General features: G+C 53.6%; 4 protein-coding genes across 4 annotated transcripts; 3 read left to right on the top strand and 1 right to left on the bottom strand.

Moving 5' to 3' along the window:
• Positions 1 to 3,567: 3,567 nt before the first annotated feature.
• Positions 3,568 to 3,843, bottom strand: PG997_003825 (uncharacterized protein; the record flags this gene model as incomplete). The annotated part of the gene is made up of 1 exon (XM_066808140.1): positions 3,568 to 3,843. The coding sequence occupies one exon, from the start codon at positions 3,841 to 3,843 to the stop codon at positions 3,568 to 3,570; it is 276 nt and encodes a 91-aa protein (XP_066671758.1).
• A 4,414-nt stretch (positions 3,844 to 8,257) lies between these two features.
• Positions 8,258 to 12,215, top strand: PG997_003826 (uncharacterized protein; the record flags this gene model as incomplete). The annotated part of the gene is made up of 10 exons (XM_066808141.1): positions 8,258 to 8,419; positions 8,559 to 8,916; positions 8,988 to 9,117; positions 9,724 to 9,971; positions 10,025 to 10,372; positions 10,461 to 10,525; positions 10,577 to 11,620; positions 11,674 to 11,833; positions 11,931 to 11,991; positions 12,128 to 12,215. 10 exons carry the CDS (start codon positions 8,258 to 8,260, stop codon positions 12,213 to 12,215), a joined length of 2,664 nt encoding a protein of 887 aa, XP_066671759.1.
• Positions 12,216 to 16,538: 4,323 nt separating this feature from the next.
• On the top strand, positions 16,539 to 18,505 carry PG997_003827 (uncharacterized protein; the record flags this gene model as incomplete). Its single annotated transcript, XM_066808142.1, has 2 exons — positions 16,539 to 17,069; positions 17,135 to 18,505. The coding sequence occupies 2 exons, from the start codon at positions 16,539 to 16,541 to the stop codon at positions 18,503 to 18,505; spliced, it is 1,902 nt and encodes a 633-aa protein (XP_066671760.1).
• Positions 18,506 to 19,604: 1,099 nt separating this feature from the next.
• On the top strand, positions 19,605 to 21,169 carry PG997_003828 (uncharacterized protein; the record flags this gene model as incomplete). The annotated part of the gene is made up of 2 exons (XM_066808143.1): positions 19,605 to 20,300; positions 20,378 to 21,169. 2 exons carry the CDS (start codon positions 19,605 to 19,607, stop codon positions 21,167 to 21,169), a joined length of 1,488 nt encoding a protein of 495 aa, XP_066671761.1.
• Positions 21,170 to 21,926: the final 757 nt, after the last annotated feature.

Here is a 21,926-nt window from a genome sequence, read left to right on the forward strand (position 1 = left end):
AGCATCGGACGATAGCCCGCAATTGAGTCGTCTAGAGAAAGCTCGTCCCCAGGGCGAGAGTGCATTTTGGAATGAACTACCCGGAGCCGCTACCACAGTTGCTGGTCGCTGTCGCAGTGCCACCAGACGACCAGAGTTGTGCCTACTTACCTCCGCATATTGCTACTACTACTACTACCACCACGTAAACTACCACCGCTCTTGGACCCTGGCGATCAGGAACCGAGAGGGGGCTACCCGTTGCCCTTCCGGTGTGTCTACACAGAGGCCAGACCGCCCGGGGCCGTAACTGAAGCCCATGTGAAGCGAAGCTGCGATCCAGTTCACCTGCATCGGGTTACATTGGCCGGGCATGTGACATTCCTTGGAAGCTTGGAAGCAATACGCAGGCTTCGATTGTTCCGTGGGTAGCCAAGCAATATTGCTATGGGTTCTGTACAGGGTCCCGTTACTGGCCCACCGGGCCGGGGACGACTCCCAGTGGCCAAGAAGAGATGCTTTGAAACCTTCTAGAAGCCCCGTACATCCATAACACCCCCACCCGGTCATGCATATCGAATGTTACGGCAAATTTGACACCTGAGTGGCTTCAAGTGTACCTTGCAGCATCGTATGTCCACACTCGCGCACACGTGCCGAGAGGCAGATAACGTTGTTGAACTATCGGTCTGCACGCACTGCTGCACGTATGGGTTGAGTAATGCCGTCGCGCCCTCAACACCGACCGCCTCGACAGCGGCTGCCCGGTCGCGAGCCCCATTGGCAGGGACCGTTGCTAGCGACCTGTTCCGGATGGGGAACTTGCACACCTCCAATTGCAATGTAATGCAAACCCGCAAGGTTTGTTTGCGAGCGAGCGAGGGATCACGAACAGGTGGATAAAACATCTCATACCGCTTGCTCCCAACCCATTCACTTTTTGGACGAACGACTGGCCAAGGGTAAAAGTTTTCGCCAGATAATTTCGATCACTCGGACTACGCCGAACCACTGTTCCTGCCGTTGTCGTTGTTGTTGTTTGTCTCTTCAACCAGTTGCGGCTCGATGGATACCGGTTTAGGGTTCGTAGCAAGGTGACAGAGGGCACATGCCTTCCATGCTCGGCGCCACCATTTTGTTTCTCTCTCTCTACTTACTTTGCCGTACCTTCTGGGTTGTCAGGCCTGCCTGCTACTACCTAAAGTAACTTCACTAGCCATCGCGGCAAGATGGAGAGCCGGTAACGGACCGCAATAGACGATCGCCATAAACGCAAGGGCCCCGTAGTTCGTGAACAAACGTCAACGTCGAATAATTAGCAGCGTCCGGGCCATCCTCTGCAGGGCTCAAGCTTGAACACGCAGAAGCCAACACCGTGACATACTTAACTGTATATGTCATGCGTAGTAGTAGTAGAAGAAGACCCAGCAGCAATCTTCCTACTGTATGTGACTGTGATGTCTGTGAGCGGCCGGGTTCCGTCATCGATTTGCTTTCCCATCTACGCTACTACGATAGATCTGCGTGACGGTAATTACAACTACATACATATTTGCCACATATGATGCAGGGCCGGCTGGGCTACCGAGAGTGCAGTCAGTCCATCGGGCACCAAGTAAAGCAAGTGAGAAATACCGCGTGCGCACGCAGTGGCTTTTTACGTAGCCCATGCGCAAAAGGAACCAAGTTGGAGTCTGCAATTGACTTTTCGTCGCCCGCTATCTCATATTCGCGGGTTTACGTCAGTCGGGAAGACGCCAGCAGCTAGAGGCAATCCACCCCCTCCTCCCACGCGGCCGAATGGTGAAGAAGGGGGATGTTCTATGTATGGGGGTTTCAGATACTCCGCGCGCATACGCAAGCATGCATCTGGGAAACCTTGATAGAGGAACGTCTTCCGGGCTGACAAAAGGGTTCCCTTCCTAGTGGATAATAGTTGCTTTTTACGGCCATCAAGTGCTTGAGTTTGCGTGACGACATCTGCAGGTCCCAACGTTATCTTGCCTGTTCCATACAAGTGGTGCCAGTAGACTAGTAGATCTCTGGATATCTTCAGGGAGGTTCCCTGAAGCTGCTACACGCAGGTAACGCCAGGCCAAGCTGTCAGGTGCTGGTACAGCAGGTACCAGTAGGCCGTCGGTCGCGAGGGGTATTACAGTGCCTGATGGGTGAACGGGAAGCGAGGACATGCATGTGTGATAGGCCTGCTCACTGGATACGACACCGCACTGTCTATAGAAGGAAGGTCGGGGTGATCTGGTTGTGTACATGGATGGGCATGTCTATCCTTCTATCTCGATATGCCATCATCGTCATCACCACCACCATCATCAAGCCCCGCTATGTCAGACCTGCAGATAAAGGCTGAAAGGCGTCAGCCATCTGCACGTTGTTCTGTTTCAGATACTTGGTGCCGAGCCGAGATCAACAGGTACGGACCACCGGGGAGGAAGCGATGGTTCCCAGCTGCACAAACCTGCAGTAGTCAACTGCAATGGCTTCATAAGCGTGCATTTCGCGGCCAGGTACAGTCCATCGAGACGGGAGGGAGAGAGGTCACTTATCGCCGCCACGACTCTTCCAACTCCCAATCACATCCCGCCCGACACTTTTTATGGAAATGTGAAATGGTGGGTTGCAGTCACAATGTTTCAGTTCTCCGTCGCTGCTCTGTCCATTTTACGCCGTTTCAAATGATACAGATGCTGTGCGTTCTATGATGGGTTCTGGAAGACACGCGATGAGACCACTTAGCCCGCTCCCCTCTCTCTTGCTCTTGATGTAGTCTTTTTTTTTGTCCCTCCTTTTCTCCCCCTTGGGAAACCGGCCTCGGAGCCGCGGGGGCGCCTCACCCCGTCTGCCCGTCTACCCTTCCAGAATCAATGCGGGTGACCGGTCGGTTTGGCTGAATTAGGTGCTCTACTCCATGCAGTACATACTGCCTACGGGACTGCACACCCACACCATGACAAGACAATAGAGCACAAGGATAAGACTTGACGCATGTTGCATCTTTGCTGGCAAACTCAATCGGCCAAGATAGCAAATGTGGGCGGTGTAGACCAGTCTGTTTGCAGATACATCAATTGATGCCAACCACAGCTCGCGGTGGTCGCGGAGTGGTGGCTTGCAATTCCGACGGTTCTTCGTCTCGCGCCAGTTTGCTTGGACCAGACTCTCGGGAACAGCCTACCGGGTATGGCAACAGACGCCGATGAGAACTTTTGCCCACCTCTGCCTCTTGTACTCGCACCTCTCACCTGAACGAACCGAGGCTAAATTGGTTTTGGTTAGTCGCTGTTTGCTAGGTAATGAATATCGATGCCTGGGGAGGCGTTGGTTCCTGCAGGAGGCCCAGATGTGCACGCAGGGCTTTGGGCTTTCGCTTAGAGCTGCTTGGCCAGTCGAGGCGTGGCACAGTGCATTGGGATATACATTAGCCTGAACGTGGATGCAATATATGCAATGTACAGCTGCTAGACAGGCAGGCGGGCAGGCAGGCAGGCAGGCAGGCAGGCACACAGCATGTTTGTTTGGGATGCCTCCCAGGAATCACAGCCCCCATTTGCTACCAACCATTGCGTTAGGTTAGAAGGGAACGTCCCGTGGCGATCGGAGTGGTTCTCGCGCGCTGGTTCGCCAGAGTGCGGAGTGCAGCATCGCTTGGCACAGCCAGAGGCGAAGTGCAGCAGCGTGTGAAAAGGGTGATCGGCTATGGTGAGGGTGCGCTCTGTCGGCCACCGCTGCGCCAATGACGACGTTTTCCCCTCGGTCGGCAAGCAACTGGTTGATGTGCGATCCAGTGCTCCGTACGACCTGGGCCTGTCCTGAAATGCAACCGCGGCCTAATCGAAAGCGATGCATTTTGGGGTAATCTTAACAGCCAACACGAAATGGTCCGAGCATGTCCAAATCGACGTCACAGGATATGTCATAGGCAATCCCGTCGACAAACCCGAACGAACCAACGTCACTCATGAGAATCGCTACCGGTACAGCGGGGTGATCGAGGCACCAAACCTTTTGGTTCGCACATATCGTTGTTTACTGGGTGCTGCTGTTGTTGTTGGCGTTGATTATTCCAGCGGCACAGTATAGAAAATAAAATATACCTAGAGTTTTGGGCGCTAACCATAGGTAACCAATCACCTCCAATGACTGGTGACGAGGGCGAGGTACATGACGAGTGATGGTTCAGGCTGGCCACCTAAGTAAGAAGTACCCAAGGCAATCAGTCGCCCAGCTTTTCGGGCGTGCCCATGTCTTCAATTAAGCACTCTATGTCGACAGCTATCCGTCAGACTGCAGAGAGAATGAGAGTGAGAGAGAGAGCGCGCGCACGCGAGAGAGGGAGCGGGTTTCATCCATCTCTCAGCTCGCAGCACATGTACCTAGGATCAAAAGTTTGCAGGCCTCTTCTTCCCTCCCTTCAATACATCAATGATGTGTGCAGATTGCTTCTCCCAGCTGAGAAGGCAGTCTAATGTACGACTAGTGTAGCCGTCGGTCTTTCCAGAAATCAGATGGGATGGATCAGATCTCACTCGCCGACATTCATATGAGATGGATGGTGCTGCTGCTGCTGCTACTACTAGTTGCAGCTGGCAGGCGGGACTAAGAATCTGTAATCGTGAGTTACATAGTTGACTTCAATGTTCATTGGGCGGGCGGCCAGCCATCTCAGTTGGGGGAACTCAGGTATGACATCGGCGTACAAGGGAATCCGCACATGTCTACTCCAAGGCCTTTCGGTTGGGCAAAGGCCGTCCAACCAAGGCCATGTCGTCTCCCATCCACCCCCAGCTCGCCAGCACTGGTCGTACCGGCGGCCATGTACAGGCCTATCACGGGCGAGAACCTCTACCTAGCCTTTGGATTTGCTGGAATACAGTTCCTTGTTGACGGTGTCGTAACGCATCGTTTCTCCCATCGATGTTTGATATAAGGCTGGTACAATAAAGAAGAAGAAAAAGAAAGGGCACGGCGCCACTCGAGGGGGCCGTCTCTGCACGCTGTCCCAGTCTGCGACAGCGCTTTGGCTCTGTGCCAAAGTCTGAATGTGCCAGGTTCCCGATACGTCGTCAGGCTTGTCTCACACTTATGGGCATGGTATCGATCTCTCGTAGGCACAACTGGTCTACGGTCCGAAAACATGTAGGTTGGATTGATCTGGAAGATTTGGGGAAATGGACTGTGATGAGGGTATCACGTTGATGTTTGTTGCTGAATACCTAGGTAATTCAGCCGACAGGTCAAATGGTCTCCGAGTTTACCGGTGCGTCGGTAAGATTATGTATTGACTTCGTCCGATTTTCATCGTATTATATGAGTCTTTGGCGTTGCCTCTGTGCGGGTACTTGATAGTAAAGGGCAGTCCGATTCAACGTTGTATGTGAGCAGTTACTGGGCCTTATACGGACATGCCGAGGGATAGGTGTTGGAAGTATACCGGTTATAGATGAACCGGCCAGGTGAGGCTAGCAATAGTCACAGTATTTGGGTCATTGTGCAGATATCTCCTGATAAGTGAGCTGTCTCATGACGCCAGTATGAATCCCCATCTCGTCAATGTGTTGACCGTCATTGGGGCCTGGTCTATCATATCTATCAACCAGTCGCGAGATCCTTATTAGACATACCACGCACTGTGATTGTTTTTATATTCCTGAGGCCTCCCTTGCCCACTGGAATTTTCAATTCGAACACATCGGAGCAAATTACCAAAGGGCAGGCGTCAGATCACCAACATTCACAGTGATATTCGATTTAGTTGCAGGACTGTTTAACTTTAATGATGTAATAACAGACTCTCACCTGGTTTTACCGGTAACTCATCGTAACCTCGTCGGACCCTGAGGTGAATCTTGCCCCAGGGGAGGACTCCTGGTGCCCCTATCATGAGAACAGCGCGCCGGGAGCCGTCATGATGGCAGCGTGTTGCTCGATGGCTTATGTGATCTTGTCACGCTACAATCGTTCTCCTATGCCTATTGAACCATGCGTCTTCTGATGTAGGTAGAGACACCACGGGATCTCGCATAGTACCCACGTTGATTGGCAGAACAAGCTAGATGAGCTGGAGGGGCCTCGAGACGATGGCATGCAAGCTCAGGACGGAAGCCTCGCCTGCTGGTCCAGGTCCTGTTCGGTCTCTCACAGACTGGAAGGGTTGGAGCTGCATCATGCTTTCTTACCGACCCGAATAGTTTTCATAAAGTGCCACTGCCCAAGGTAAGTTCATAAACTAGGTACCATCGCTAGGATCGCCTATAAGCGGCCTATACTTGTGAATTGACCAGGAGACGGTTCCGACATGATTATAATGTTGCTTGGCAATGGCCATTGCCTGTCAGATCTCCCCTTAGAAATTCCCAGCAAATGTAAACTGCCCGAAAAGGAGAATTCCTGCTTCATGTGTATGGATCGATCAAGACACCCAGCCATAATTCCCAACAATTTCCCATACCACTGCCTGCCAGGCTTCTATGGCTCTGCCATCAACCATGCATGAGAAGGGAAAGTTGTTTAAGAGGCGTATAGTTGCTGTGTGACGAGCCTCTCATGCCACGCTTTGCAGGCTGGCATTGCCAGAGTCCACATCATCTGGCCCAACATATCATCCCTGGGTTGTCTTTAAGGTTGGACCTCGTCAAAACAAGTCTTCGGCAAGACATGACAAGAGCTACCGGGCCTCATGAGGTGCCTTTACACCCAATTATGATGGACGGATGGACGGACAGGCCGCTCCTTGACGCATTGTCAGAGAAGTTACATAATGGAGTACCGTCGAGGGAGTAACTAGATGGTAGAGACTGATGAAGTTTGGTGGTTCTCAGAGAAGTGCCAGTCTCGAGTAGATAATGCAGATGAGCCGTAGTAATCGCCAATCCGCAAGAATGGAAGAAACCCCCAGCTGTTTTACAGTACCTATCAGGATAATGACAATAAACATACGAGTGCTTCGAGGGCAGTGCAGCAGCCTCTGTGACCCAACCGCGATAGTATGGATACTCAATGATGTTATGTAGAAAGCTGACCATCATGTGGTAGGTTTACTGCCATACATGGCAATGGAAACCAATGGGCCACATGCCATCGCTCAAGGTTTGGGAAAGGGCGAAGGCTTGTGAAGGAGTCACGATGGGAGCGCCGGATACTTGAGGGCATAGGGGTATTCCTTTAAAGTTCTTACCTACCGTGGGACTGAGAACAGCGAATCGATAATATCGAGGTACAAGGCAAGTCGTTATACGATATTGCCATAGCTGCATGGCTTGATACGCCCGGAATTTTCTATTATTGTCACGGCCGACCAGGTTGATGGGGACCTCAGTTCCTCCTTAGAAAAAGGAGGCTACGAGGAATGGCATGTATTTGAGTTGCGCAGTTTCGTCAAAGGGGTGAACTATCGAACACCTTGCTATGGTGACAGATAGCTCTTCATAACTACCACCCGGGCTGTACTTTAAGACGGGAAAGCATGTATTCCACGCTGCGGGTATGATTGCCCTAGAATAACCCTGCCCTGCTGGGAATGCACCATGCATTCTTATTCGTTGGGGTGGTTGATTCTGTCTCTGTGTCGATAGAGTGAATAACCAGAAGACCAATGAAATACACACCGCCGCCAGTATATTGTTATTGTAGTAGAGAACCTGTTAGTGTCATTTGTCGTATTACGTCCTTGGCCAACTCCAGGAGCCGAGACCGCTCGAACCCGAACAAGATGGTCCAGTGTCCCTTTAGGGCTGAGGCTATTGGTTTTGGCATATAGACTGAGGAATACCGTGAATAGGAGATGATGGAAACCAGGCGTTCTACATATCAAAATGGATCATTGGAGAGGAAGAGAGGAATAGGCCTCGCTAAGTTACTAATACCGAGGGAGTACATACGTACCTTTTATTCGATTGATGCATATGTTGCATGCCAAGTCCTGCTGGCCAGACACGGTGGGCCTCGGTACTTTGAAACATGCCCGACCTTGGCGCAGCGCCAGGGTCCCGGTCCTGTGCCTTTTCTGCGGAATGACGACTCGTCAAATCGACATGGGCGTGAAAGCTCCCCCGCGAGCATGCTATTTGTTGCTAGGTGCCTAGTGAATGATACTATCGCAGCTTCAACTTGGCAATTGGGCGAGTCTGCAGTGTACTTGTGCATGCAAAGCCTCATCCGGCTTGAACACCGAGTCGTATTTCCAACCACATAGCCGTTCCAGGGCTATGGCGTGATCGTCTTTGGGTCTCCCAACCTCGTACGCATCTTGCGGACGTGTAACATGGCTGAACATCAAGCTTCGCAAAGTAGCTCGAGGGCGCCGCCCGCCTCGATCTTGCGCCGCCCTTCAACGCAGGATATTAGCAACATCAACCGATCCACCAGTTTCTCTAGGCTGTCGCGACAACAGTCGACCCAAGAACGCCTCGATGAGATTGTTCAGGTTCGTACAACTTCGGTCCCTTGCCTGTGTGCCATTAGACTCTGCCCCGGGCGGCTCTAAATTCCCCATCGGATGGGCACATCGCACGTTGAGACACTGAAGTTTGAAAGTTGGCCAGTGACTAACATTCTTAGCTCAGACCGGCATCCATCGCGCCAACACCATGTCACAGTCGCAGAGCCCCAACTTACAGCCGTTTCCCCGTCACGATCACGACGACAGCGCAGACGAGACGACCGGCATCGTGGGACGAGATGTAAAGAACTACCAATCTACCCAGTCGAATCCGAAGTCGCGGCTCGGACGAGATAGTTCCAGCCAGGGCCAGGGCCAGGGCCAGGGCCAGGACCAGGCTCAAGGTACAGATGGACACCCACATCCAAGGTCGGGCGACGCTCGCGATCAAGACGGAAACTCCTGGGCATACTTCTGGGGCAATATTTGGTCTATCGAACTCGAGAACAAGGGAAGCGTTGCGCGAGATCACCTGGCTTTAGGTATGTTGGAAACCCTATAGGTATTGTCTATCGTCTGCTGTACACCGACGTCTAACAGATATGATTGCCAGAACGGACGTTTCTTGCCTGGTTGCGAACTAGCCTGGCATTCGCTTCCATTGGCATTGCCGTCACTCAGCTGTTCCGTTTGAATGTCTCCTTGGCCGAAGGTGATGATGCGGCTCTACAAACCATTCGCCGGTTAGGAAAGCCGTTGGGTGCAGCGTTCTTAGGGATCAGCATCCTAATACTGCTACTGGGGTACCAAAGGTATTTCCAGAGCCAACAATGGATACTGAAAAAGAAATTCCCGGCGGCGAGGTTAACAATTGTCCTTGTGTCCTTGATAGCCATGGCATTGATGGTCGTTTCTCTCATTATAGTGGTGGTGGTTCATCCAACAAGTTCTCGGCCTGAACTATAAACGACGGACATAGACCGGGCTTACGATATATACTTATGTAATTCCAGCTGATGTAAAAGAGAAGACAGATACAAATTGAAATATGAACGATTAGTTTATAGCCCTTCTTGATCTGTTGCTTCACCACTACGATAGTTGTCTAAGTACATAATGTACCTCGGTAAGTAGTCAGCGACCTAAGTTGGCCCGTCGCTTGGAAAGCGGTGGACCCAGCTGTGTTTGCAGTGTGCAGGAAGCTCCTCAGCAAGCTCCCCAGGAAGCTCCTCTGCAAGAGCCCCAAAAACTTGTTGGTTGGATGGAACCATCGGACCTCAACGCCGCATTACATGCAGCCATTCATCTAAGCTGCAACACTCCAAAAAGGACCATACCATTTACAATAGTTCGTACAATATGGCCCCTGCAAAGCCGGTCGACATCCAAGCTTTTGCGAACACGCAACTTGCCCTTCTGGATGCAGAATTGCAAAGTGAGCTGCAGGAAAATAGCTGCCTGATAAACAACACCAGCCCCACTGCCTTGCAGCGCGCCGGGCTTGCTATCATCAACCTGGTTGTCTCGGCCCAGCGTACTGGTCTAGGAGGCAAGACCGTGCTCGAGCTGGGCCCGGACAGTGCTACTTTTGCTACGGGTGAGCTGCCCGAGCACGGCATACGGACGGGCGACATCGTACTCGTCTCGGAGCTGCCGGCGGGCAGCGCCAAAAGCGAGAGATCAAGGAGCTCGAGAAGAAGGGCGCACGTGGCGTCATCACCAAGACCAAGAGAGAAGCCGTGGCCATTGCCATAGACGAGGACAAGGAGGATGTCTCTTTCTCTGGGAGGCTGTGGATCGTCAAGTTGGCTGATGATGTCACATATCGACGAATGAACCAAACCATGAAGGATCTCGAGAAGCAGACCGAGTCGGACTACTCCATGTTTACCAGAGTCCTCTTCGGCCTGTCTTCGCCTTCGTCAATCCCAGCAGACCTAACCACTGAGCCAGAGTGTGCTAACATTGAGTGGATCGATCCAACACTGAACGATTCACGTAAGCCGCAACAGGAGTGGAAACTCGGACTCTAGAGATTGTATTCTCAGCTGCAGTCTCTTGTTACGCAGTGCTAACGTCTTTGCAGAGAAAAATGCTATCCGTTTTGCCTTGGCTTCGAAGGAGATAGCATTGATCCATGGGCCTCCAGGGGTAGGCATCTCTGCCGGTTTCCGCTGGGATATCTCGGCTGACCAACTATAGACAGGCAAAACTCATACCCTCATCGAACTCATCCTACAAATGGTCAAAAGAAACCTGCGCATACTAGTGTGCGGACCGTCCAACATATCGGTAGACAACATTGTTGAGCGCCTGTCGCCTCATAAACTGCCCATACTGCGTCTTGGACATCCAGCGAGGCTTTTGCCGTCAGTGCTAAACCATTCATTGGACATATTGACTAGCACTTCGGAAGCAGGCTTGATAGTAAAAGACGTTCGAGCCGAGATGGATGCTAAGCAGGCTTCCATCAAGAAGACCCGGACTGGGAGAGAACGCAAGGCTATCTATGCTGACCTCAAGGAACTGCGCAAAGAATATCGGACTAGAGAGAGGCAGTGTGTCAGCGATCTGATTCGAGGAAGCAAGGTTGTTCTCGCTACTCTTCATGGAGCCGGGGGCTTCCAACTGAAGAATGAAGCGTTTGATGTCATAATTATAGATGAAGCGAGTCAAGCACTCGAAGCCCAATGCTGGGTGCCGCTTCTTGCAGCCAAGAAGGCCATCTGTGCTGGAGACCACTTACAGCTGCCTCCTACGGTCAAGTCCAGCAATTCCAAGACGAAAGCGACGGTTAAAGAGGGCGAGAAAATCATTAAGGGCATGAACCTCGAAACAACTCTTTTCGATAGGCTTCTATCTTTGCATGGCTCGTCCATCAAGAGGATGCTTACGACGCAGTACCGTATGCATGAGAAGATCATGCGGTTCCCCTCGGACGAACTCTACGATAGCAAGCTTGTGGCAGCAGATGGCGTCAAAGGGCGCCTGCTAACTGACTTGCCCGGGGTTGAAGATACCGAAGACACTAACGAGCCCGTCATATTCATTGACACGCAAGGTGGCGACTTTCCCGAGAAAAGCGAAGAGGAAGACACGGGGAGGAAGTCGAGTGTAAAGTCGCTCCTCGGTGACAGCAAGAGCAACGAGAATGAAGCCGCCTTGGCCAAACAGCACGTGCAGAAGCTCGTGGATGCTGGTGTCAAGCCGGAAGACATTGCTGTCGTGACGCCATACAATGCCCAAGTAAGTGCCATCTGCGTCGTTCTCCCAGCGGCAACGATTGACGTTCGAACCAGCTTGCCCTAATGGCACCTCTGAAAGACCAGTTTCCAGGCATCGAGCTAGGCAGCGTAGATGGCTTCCAGGGCCGAGAGAAGGAAGCCATCATCGTCACACTGGTTCGCAGCAACAGCGAGGGTGAGGTTGGCTTTCTAGGCGAGAAGCGCCGCCTGAATGGTGAGTTAGTCCAGACGGGGGAACTGCCTCGGTTGCCGAACCCGAAACAGCACCCATTAGTCAAGACGAGAAGCATGCAGCTGATGCAGGGTTTTAGTTGCCATGACCAGGCCAAAGCGCTCGCTTATTGTCATCGGCGACTCAGACACTGTTCAGAAGTGAGTCGTCGAATTTCCTACCGCTCATCACACATTTCCAAGCTGCTCGCTATTCTGGGACTGCCCTGTGCCCCCCCTTCATACAGCTACAAGTTTTTGTCTGCGACACGTTTCTGATTACTTACTTTGGCAATAGAGGTAGCAAGTTCCTCAAGAACTGGATGGAATGGCTCGAAGAAAATGCGGATTTGCGGTATCCAGACGTCGCCTCGCTCGGATCCTGACGCGTCGGCTGAAATCTGAGAGCTGAGCGCTGAGAGCTGAGAGCTGGGAGCTAGAGCTGAAAGCTATGAGCTAAGAGTCTATGGCATTAAGCACTCAGACTCGTTGGGTGGAGGACGGCGGGCGCGCCTGGCAATGCGCGACCGAAGAAGCCGACGGGCAGTGTGCGGTGAGCATTTTCATGCGAGACGATCCACCGAGGCTTCAGATTGGAGGACATGTTCATCCAGTCTCTCTCCGTCCTCCTTCCTACCCACAAAATTGCATGAATCGGAGGTTTTTGCTCCCTTATTACCCAGCATTATGGTCATACCATGCAGCTCGTAGATTTTCCCGCTCCACTGGAACCCACGCGAAACAACTCTGGACAATCATATTGTAGCGGCACACACCCCCAAACAGCAGACCCTGGCAGCCTGGACCTGGACACCCTCGACTGCGCGTTTATAATTCAATCGCTAACGTGCAAGGTCGCTTACCCCGGCAAGGGAACGGCTGGGCGAGAACGTGGTAACTACCAATCTTAGCAGGCGGAAGAAGATCCTCGTGGGGACAGGCGAATAATTAATGATGACGGAATCTACTATCCATGCTGTTTCAGGTTGCTAGTCACGCATCGTGGCACGAGCGGGGGCGTCCGGGGTCGAGCCGTTGGAACTATTCTACACTACCAAATAGAATATCATATCATAAGCGGTGCAGCAGCAGGTCGATACTAATACCGAATAGCGTCGGCGCAAAAGCAAATATGGGGAGAGTGGCCGGCCGGCCTCTCGCATGTATGTATGGACGAAGCTTTTCCGAGAATCTGTGGGGAGAAAATGTTGGCATGCATCCTTTGGCTGTTTGCTCAGGTATGGCAAGACCCAAGCCTTTCCAGTTCTGGACTGCATTAGCAGCCACGCAGCCTGCCCTTTTGCTAGGCAGGCAGACAGGCAGGCAGGTGATGGAGGGTGAGCTACCCCCTATTGAGTGCAGCGAGTGCCTGGCCGAATAGGGTGCCGGCCAGCTTTGCAGGATGACCGCAGAAAGCTGCATCCAGGATCTGTTGCGGCGGCTACTGTCTGGTCAGCGCGGATTGGTGCCGGGACTGTAACAAGTGACGAGATGGAAATGGGGAGTGGAAGAGAGCAGCCTATAGGAGCGGGATCCCTCCCTTCTTTCTTTTCCTGGAGAATAGGCTATGTAGATAGCTCCAGCGATGATGCTGTGGTGAGTCGCGCATAACACATGTGTGCTTCTGTAGGTCTCAGCCACACCGGGGTAAAGCCGTGGGCAATTCAGAAGCAGCCTCGGTTTCTGTGTCGAGAGGGGAGAGAAAAGAGAGTGTGTGAGCATCCGGCGTGATACATGCCATTTCCAGAGGCAGACCCGACATCTCAGAACGGCCCCAGTCAAGAGTGGACCGCCCACGGGCTGTAAAGGAAGAAAGGCCCCAATGTCACATAAAACGAGTCTCCCGTTTTTACCTAGACCCTGATACACATCGGCGACGGGGGAAGATCTCGACAGGTGGAGCCTCTGGTGTGTGTGTGTGTGTGTTGCAAGTTTCTTTTTTTCTCCCTTTCACTTTTGTACCATTTCTTCTCTTGAGAATTTGGACCGGCCATTCCAGGGAAGAGGAGAAGGAAGATCAAACACGTTCTCGCGCTTCCGCCGTCCAAGAATATGAGCTTTCTTGGAATGTCCCAAGGTTCCGGCTATGGCGTGTCAGGGGTGGTGGGAAAGAGAAGGAAAAGAAAAACCCACAGGGATTTTCCGCTGTGGATAGTACCGAGGTTTCGGGTACTACAACTACTTACCAACTCTGCGGTTAGGCGCGTCGATGAATTGATACATCTGTACATCTCCGTAGAGGGCCAGAACGACAGGTGGTCTCAAGAGTGCTTTGACAGTAACCACGAGTATGCATTCGTATCCAGCAGTCCAGACAAGCGCTGATGCTTGGCCAAGGATTGGTCTGCAGCGGCGTTACAGGGCACTGCAGCAGCAACTATGAATAGCCGGCAAAACGCGCAGGCAAGTACGGACGGGGTATTGCGTATATCAAACGGTATCTGTGTGCATACCTGATCATCCCAAGCCCCTCCAGTTCAACAGCAGTCCAGATGCATACCGTCCGTAGTCGAGAAATGCTACCCACTATCTACTATTTGCTATCTGCTATCTATAGCTGCTTTGTTAGTGCCGAGTGCTAACCAACACGTGCATATATATGTACCTACCTACATGGTATGTACACACATACTTACTTAACCTAGGCACTTGCAAGCGAGGAAAGCTAGGCCCTGGATTAGCAGGTGGCCAGGCTGGTTGGCTGGCTACCTCGTATAATTCACAGACAAGCATGCCGACGAGTTCGATAGCCGAGTGAATCATGCACCAGCCAGGACGACGCGTGATCATCCAGGCAAGTGTCAGGATACACGGTCCAAGCATCCTTCAATTGGTGACGGCCAGAGCGAAGTCGGTCGTGTCATGGAGGGGCCTACGCCTACATACATGTACATACATATCTCGCTGCCTCTAGGTAATCTCCACGTCCAATCGTTGCATCGCTAGTTAGTGGTAACGCGGAGAGTTTAATGTGGGACAGCAAACACCATGTCTCACCAGATCGACGCGGTTCCTGTCAATGGACCAGAGCACACGGCGTAAAACGCAGCTCATCTGACGGGCTGTCTTATTGATCCGGGCCTTATATCGATATTGGTAGGGTCGTTGTTTTATTAATTAGGGTTGCTCCCTCTCGTGGCTCTCTCCACACGGGCTTGATTCAAGATGCCCATCAGTGTCAGCGTCCCTGTGGCGTGCCGCTTGTGATTTCTACATTCAGGGACACCGTTCCGGCCACATCAACTCTTATCTTATGTACCTACATACTTACATGCAGGTAGGAATTCGTGAATTTACTTACGCAACCCTCATCTCGGACCCCCGCCAAGCTGTATGTACGTATGTAATGTCTGCCCGGTTCTTCCTATCTGTAGACTGTCGCTCGACTCCCTCAAAAGCGTGCTGGAGCTGGACTTGTAAATGGCATGATTCGCCTTCCCAAGCGCAGACGCGCACGACCAATCCGGAGAATGTCTCTCCTCAAGCAGGGCCACCCTGTTACAGTTCCTGCAGGTTGACAAGCAATCTTATCCAACACACAGACTCAACATGCGAAGCTGCAAGCCCCCAAGGGCCCCAAGAGCCCGAAGGCCCCCCCCAAAGCCCCCTGTCGCTCCACTGTCACGTAGTCGGCTCTCCACTAAAGAACAAGCTCAGTTGCTTTCGCTACCGTGGATAGGCTAGATTGGGCGCGGGCGGCGGGCACGGCATACTAACAACTCATCAAGAGGATCCTGTCACTTCTGCCCGTGGCCATCGATATACTCGTGCTACAAATGAGACGATTGACGACTCAAGTTGCTGCCGCGAGAGAGATAGAGGGAGAGAGAGGGGACTAGCTACATGTACATATGCACACACATACATGTACCTAACGTAGGTAGAGTGGACCGGAAGGAACATTGAACCCCTGCACCTTGCTCGTCCGAACGTAGCTGCACTGCTGCAGCAGCATCCATCCATCATCCATTGCACTCTACGACGTACTACTAGCAACCTACACACATGGGATCAATTGCAGTCTGGTACCTGTTCCGTGTACAAGTACAATCATGGCCTGGCTCCAGTTCTTTTCCTACCTCCATCCAAGTCGCAATCCCGTTGCGGTCCTGGCCTCTCGGAACCTGCCACTCTGGTTGCATTGTTTCATAGGTCGGCCGGTATCCATGTTGACAGACCTTCCTTCGCCCAATCCCCCTTCCTTGCAGTCCTGCCCGTAACAGAAGTCTGTCCGTAACAGAAGTGCATTATGCTACGTGATGCTACGTGATGCGCTGGCCCAGGGCTCTTCCCTCCTTGCTCGTCCCATAAACCATCGCTGATTCCGTGCCATTCCCCAGCCCACCCGAGCTCTCTTAAGCTTCATTCGTCCCCGTCACTGGATGGCCAACCGACTACTACTAGACGCCCAGCGCCCTTGATTCGCACGTCGCTACGTGCAGGTATCGTTCCTGGAGCTGCATTGCTGGCGATGTGGGATGCTGGAGATCAGGCTGGATCGCATTAACTCTCAAAGCCACAAACAGGGTCCGGGCTAGTCTTGCTCCCTCCCTCGCTCCCTCGCTCGTTCTCTGCCTTACAACGCCGGACTGATGATGGATCGAGCTGGACGTCATCTGTCTTATCTACGGCCCTTACCACTCGCTCGCCCGAGGTTTCATTAGACCTCTCTCTCAGTCTATCTACACATCTACCCCCGAGGAAACAGTATGAAAGGCGGCCTCTTGAAGTCGCCGTCCAGCGCTGGTCGCCCCAAGACGGGCCAGTCAAACATCCGGGGCAAGATATCTGGACCCATCCCGATACCCAGCCCGGCCGACGATGATGAGTTCCCCATTCGCGAGCATGGAACGGGGCAGGCCACGCCGCTGGCCAGCGAGGCACCGAACAGGCTTGCACCCCCGCAGGAGCGCGCATCTGTCATCGACAGCCAGAGCACAACCGGCCCTACCCGCGTATCACCCGAGGAGAGGACACCATCAAGGACCCGACTAGGGACGAGTCAAGCGTCGGAGAATTCGGGGAGCCCCGCGCAACAGCGCACAATCAGGTCGAGTACGTTGCGGTACTCGAGCGTCAGCAACAACACAGATTCCGAACGTGATACCCCACAGCGGAAGAAGTCGACTTTGCGCTCTACCCTCAGCAAACTGTTCGGACGCAAGAAGAAGCATGCGGCCAAGGTTGGCTCGTTGGAAGCACATCATGAGGGCCCTTCAGAGTCGGCATTGCAAAGAAGTGTAAGTGGAAGGAGTCCGTGAGCTACACCAGGTATTCGTCGGCTAATGACAACCCCCCCATGTAGGAACCGTCATCTCTAAACCGAGGAGCTAGGGCCAAGGAGGGCGAGCCGAAACGGTCAGCATCGCTGCCAATCACCGAGTTCGACAGAGCTCTACGCTCTCATTCCGTCGGGCCCGACGACATTATTGCCATTGAAAGTGCGCGCAATTCTCTGCAGGTGGAGCCCATGAAATACCGGCGGCGGGCGGCCACGACAACGAGCCGGCTCTTCAACACAAAAAGCAAAGACTTTGGGGACCTCCAAGGCCTATCGCCCCGACCGGCCAGCGCTCAAGGCCGGGGCAACCATGAGCTCACCGATGACGATCCCAGCAATATTGGCCGTGCCATCACAAGTGACATCCTGACGCTACACCGTCGCTCGAGAAGTTTGTCGCAATTGCAGGATGACGGCAGTCAGCTGCAGAGGCGGCGTAGCGACGAGATTCGGTATTGGAGAGAGAGTTACAACCCGGGCCCCCTCTCGCCAACCTCATCCAATGCGAATGAAGATGCTGGGGTCTTGTCCGCAAACCCCCCAGAATCACCCTCCAAACCCGAGCCGAAGACACCGCCCCAGCCCTTCAACTTTGGGCCCATCGCTGGTATGAAGATCACTCAGGCGGTCACCATTGAGGAACGAATAGCGAATTTGGAGACGACCAACCAAAAGTTGGAGAAACTGGTCTTCCAACTATTCCAGCTTCTTCCTGGCGTTAACGAGTACCCCGAGGCCCATGAGCGTCCACCGCCGCCTTCGGCCCCGAGGCCGTATTCCTCGACTTACACAACGAGCTCCGCTGCCGCCAACCAAGCTCGTGAGAATGTCTCCCGCGATTCTAATGACTCATTCGGCGACGAGAATACCTTTATTGGCTCTATACCCGCTTCAAGCGGGCTTGCAAACCGTCCCGTGTCCACGGCCACAGTTCGTGGTGCGACTAGCCTGCCCACATTCCCCCGTGAGCTGTCGGGACAGTTCACTCCGGACCACTACACAACTCTTCTGGCCATGGTAGAGACGGAGCGTTCGGCGAGACAGGCGCTGGAGGCGCAGGTGAACAAACTGAGCATGCAACTGCAGTTACTGTCCCGGGCTTCACAAAACGATGCTCTTGCGAACGGTCCTGTTTACTCGATGTTTGAGCATGACGACGAAGAGGAAGAGGCCCAGCTCGCGAGCGTAGATGACGAGTTATCCGGATCCGAGGCCTTCAAAACGCCAAACGAAGAGTATCCTCAGCACGGATACGGGGCCTTCGGCGAGGAATTGACCGAGGAAGAAGCGGACGGCCGCCGCAAACGAGCTGCTAGAACTCTGTCTCTCAGCCAGCTTACCTTGAAGAAGCCGTCGAAAGCCTCGAAAAAACCAGAAGCCGGAGTTAACTTATGACTGCATGGCCTAAGACCTCACAGGGATGAATTTTGAACCAAGTGAGATCAAATCGCGTTCCCGTCTACCCTTCTCATCATATTGTTTTTCTTCTGGAAGTTGCATTCTACTGTTTGAGCGACAAACATCGTCTTACGGCGCATTTATATGATGTTTGTGTAGACGACTGGACGATGGCGCCTAGACTCATGCGTTGATACCATATTCTTATTGTCCTTCAGCCTTCCGAAGCACAGAGAGCAAGTATCAGCATTGCGACTCTTGGATTGCAGCGCAAGCTGGCTGGTTGAGCAGTTCGGACTCTCTTCGTTCATTCTTCTGTGTATTATAAGCGAAAGCATGGTTCTGTTGCGACCCCCCTTTTCAACACTCGTTTTCTATTTGTTGTTTCCTTGGTTTTATTTGTTGGAGCGAGCACTGTGTTGGTGCAAAGATGCCCTAGAGGGCCGATACCCCTTGATGAGGAGATGGATTGACCGATCGATGTTCTGCGATAGTGAGACGAGATCGCGCCTTTGATAGTGGTAATCAATGTTAATAATGCGAGTTGCCGCAAGTGTACGTCTTGCTCCAACTCCCGGCAGTGTCTTCCTGGCCTTCGTGACGCACATTGGCCCCCTACACACTCCGGATTTGACCGGGTTGAGCGTACTGATGATTCAGGACCAGAGCGATGCCGTGACCACCGTCGAGTTAACTCCTGGCGCCAACCCCAGCTTCCTCATTCGGAAGAGTGCCTCTCCACAAATTGACCTCGCAAGCGGCTCTTCCAACGCCACCTCCGCCGATTCACATCGGCAGATACGCTTCCGGTGCCTCCTGATTGGCCAATGGCTGCGGCATTGCCCTTCTAGGCAAGGGATGCGCTGTGTTTGCTGCAGCGAGATTAACGATAATGCTGCTGCGATTGAGGGGTCTTCGCCCGCATGAGACGAGACCGGATCGTGTCCCAGGCCTACGCAGGTTACTATATAACCCATGGGCCGCTTCGGATGGTGTCGTTGGGGAAAGCCTGCCGAACGATTCAAGTATTGTGAAGTACCTGTATGTTACTGTACTTGCACAAGCCAATCAACCAGTCAAAGACTCGGTTGACGCCATGAAGCTCCAGGCCATTCTCTCTCCTCAAGTGGCGGCTGCTGCGGCCGCGCCACTCGGGACCACGCCGAACCCTTTGGGTATCCTCGCAAACCGTGAGAGTGAGTCGCCTACCATCTTCACATGCGCGGCCGTGAATTGGCCCCCTAGTCCTGTGGGCGGTCTCAATATCCCCCAAGCTCCACCGCCGGAGCTGCAGTCGATGCTTGCCCAGGTCGACCCAGCGAATATTGAGGCCACCATACTGAAGCTTGTGTCGTTCGGAACGCGGCATACGCTGTCTATCCAGAACAGTACTACACGTGGTATCGGGGCAGCTCGCGACTGGATCGCATCCGAGTTTCGGAAGTACGCAGATGCCAGCGATGGGCGGCTCAGTGTAGATGTCATCGGCTACGAGCAACCCGCCGACGGTAACCGCATCCTGTTTCCGGTTCGGATCAGTGACGTGGTCGCCACCCTGCACGGCACCGAGTCACCGGAGCGGCTGTACGTCGTGTCCGGCCACTACGACAGCCGAGTATCCGACGTCCTCGACTACGAGTCGGATGCGCCGGGGGCGGACGACGACGCCTCGGGCGTCGCCATCTCGCTCGAGCTGGCACGCATCATGTCGCAGCCGGGCTACCCCCGGCCCCGCGCGAGTATCGCATTTGTCGCTGTTGCTGGCGAGGAGCAGGGCCTCTTCGGCGCCCAGGTACAAATCTCCTTTTATTTCCACAAAAGAAAAAGAAAAAGAAGAAAAAACTAGACAAATACTAATTATAAATTCAGTTCCTGGCGCAGACCTACGCCAACGCCACGCCCCGGGCCAATGTCGAGGGCATGTTCACCAACGACATTGTGGGCGCCTCCAAGGCCGACGACGGCACCGTGGACCCGTACACGATCCGGCTCTTCGGCCAGGGCCTGCCTCCGCTCGGGGTCGAGGACGCGGTGGTGCGGGAGCGCCGGCTCACGATCGGCGGCGAGAGCGACACGCCCGCCCGCAACCTCGCGCGCCTGGTCAAGGAGGTGGCCGAGAACGCCGAGACGGGCATGAACGTGTCGGTCGTGTACCGCCTCGACCGCTACCTGCGGGGCGGCGACCACCGGCCCTTCCTCGAGGCCGGCTACCCGGCCGCCCGCTTCACCGAGCCCCACGAGGACTTTGCGCACCAGCACCAGGACGTGCGCGTCGACCCGGGCACGGGCAAGCAGTACGGCGACCTGCCCGAGTTCTGCGACTACGACTTCATCGCGCGCGTCGGCCGGGTCAACGGTGCGGCGCTTTATAGTTTGGCGCAGTCCCCCGGGGCGCCGCGCAACGTCCAGGTCAACGCCACGGCGCTCAGCAACGACAGCGTCTTCTACTGGGAGCCGCCGGCGGGCGGGGAGGAGGCCGTGGGCAGCTACGAGGTCGTCTGGCGCGCGACGCCGGCGCCGTTCTGGACCCATGTCATGGACGTCGGGCTCGTCAACCAGGTGACGGTTGACCTGAGCAAGGACAATGTCATCTTCGGCATCCGGGCCAAGAGCCCCGATGGTATGCGCGGCGTCGCGGTCCTGCCATTCCCTGTAGCGTAGGGGCTCTTTGCTTTATATGTACGTGTTCTTCAAGGACACAGGCGCGTTCATGGTGACAGCAAGACTGTGCGGTGGCGGCCGTGGTACAGTTGATTTGTAGTGTCTACAAATCTCCATTTGCCGACGGTCTGGAGAGACATAATGTATGTAGTATGCACAAATCCCCTGGCTGAACCAGGGCACGCGCAAACCTTGTCACGCCCAGCTTCCACTGTTGTGGCCGAATGTGCTGGTTGGCAGTCTAGGTACCCAAAAGATATAAAAAGGATGCAATTGCATCAGATGCTCTGCTAATTGAATGGATGCGTGCATGCATCCAGCAATAGCCAGTTGCCTTGGATCAAGCCGAGTCACGGGCTGGAGACTGGAACTATTGGTTGCGTCGCGTGGACGTGGAGGACCCCGCCATTTGCTGTTGGTCATGTATTCATGTACTGACTGACTGACTGACTACATACTCCAGCTTGATGATATTGGATGATAAGCACTCGAGGCGAAGGAAGCTGTCTTGGCTTGCCAAGGATTGATCTATTCCGCTTAGGCCCTAACTACATTATGTACTTACATACAGCCGGATTGTCTGTCCTCTTACCTAACCAATTGATTCCAATTGACTGACTTTGCTTCCCCGTCCCTCCCGTGCATTGAACCTTAGAAACTCCAAAAAAGCTCCCCCGCGCACCCTCCCGGAAAAAGCGCGCCCGCCCGCAAATACATCATCGGTTTCTTTGTCTTGAGAAAGAAACAAAAAGTGTCC

Source organism: Apiospora hydei (assembly GCF_038363865.1).
Source record: "Apiospora hydei strain CBS 114990 chromosome Unknown utg000004l_segment0_segment0, whole genome shotgun sequence".
Classification (NCBI taxonomy): Eukaryota; Fungi; Ascomycota; class Sordariomycetes; order Amphisphaeriales; family Apiosporaceae; genus Apiospora; species Apiospora hydei.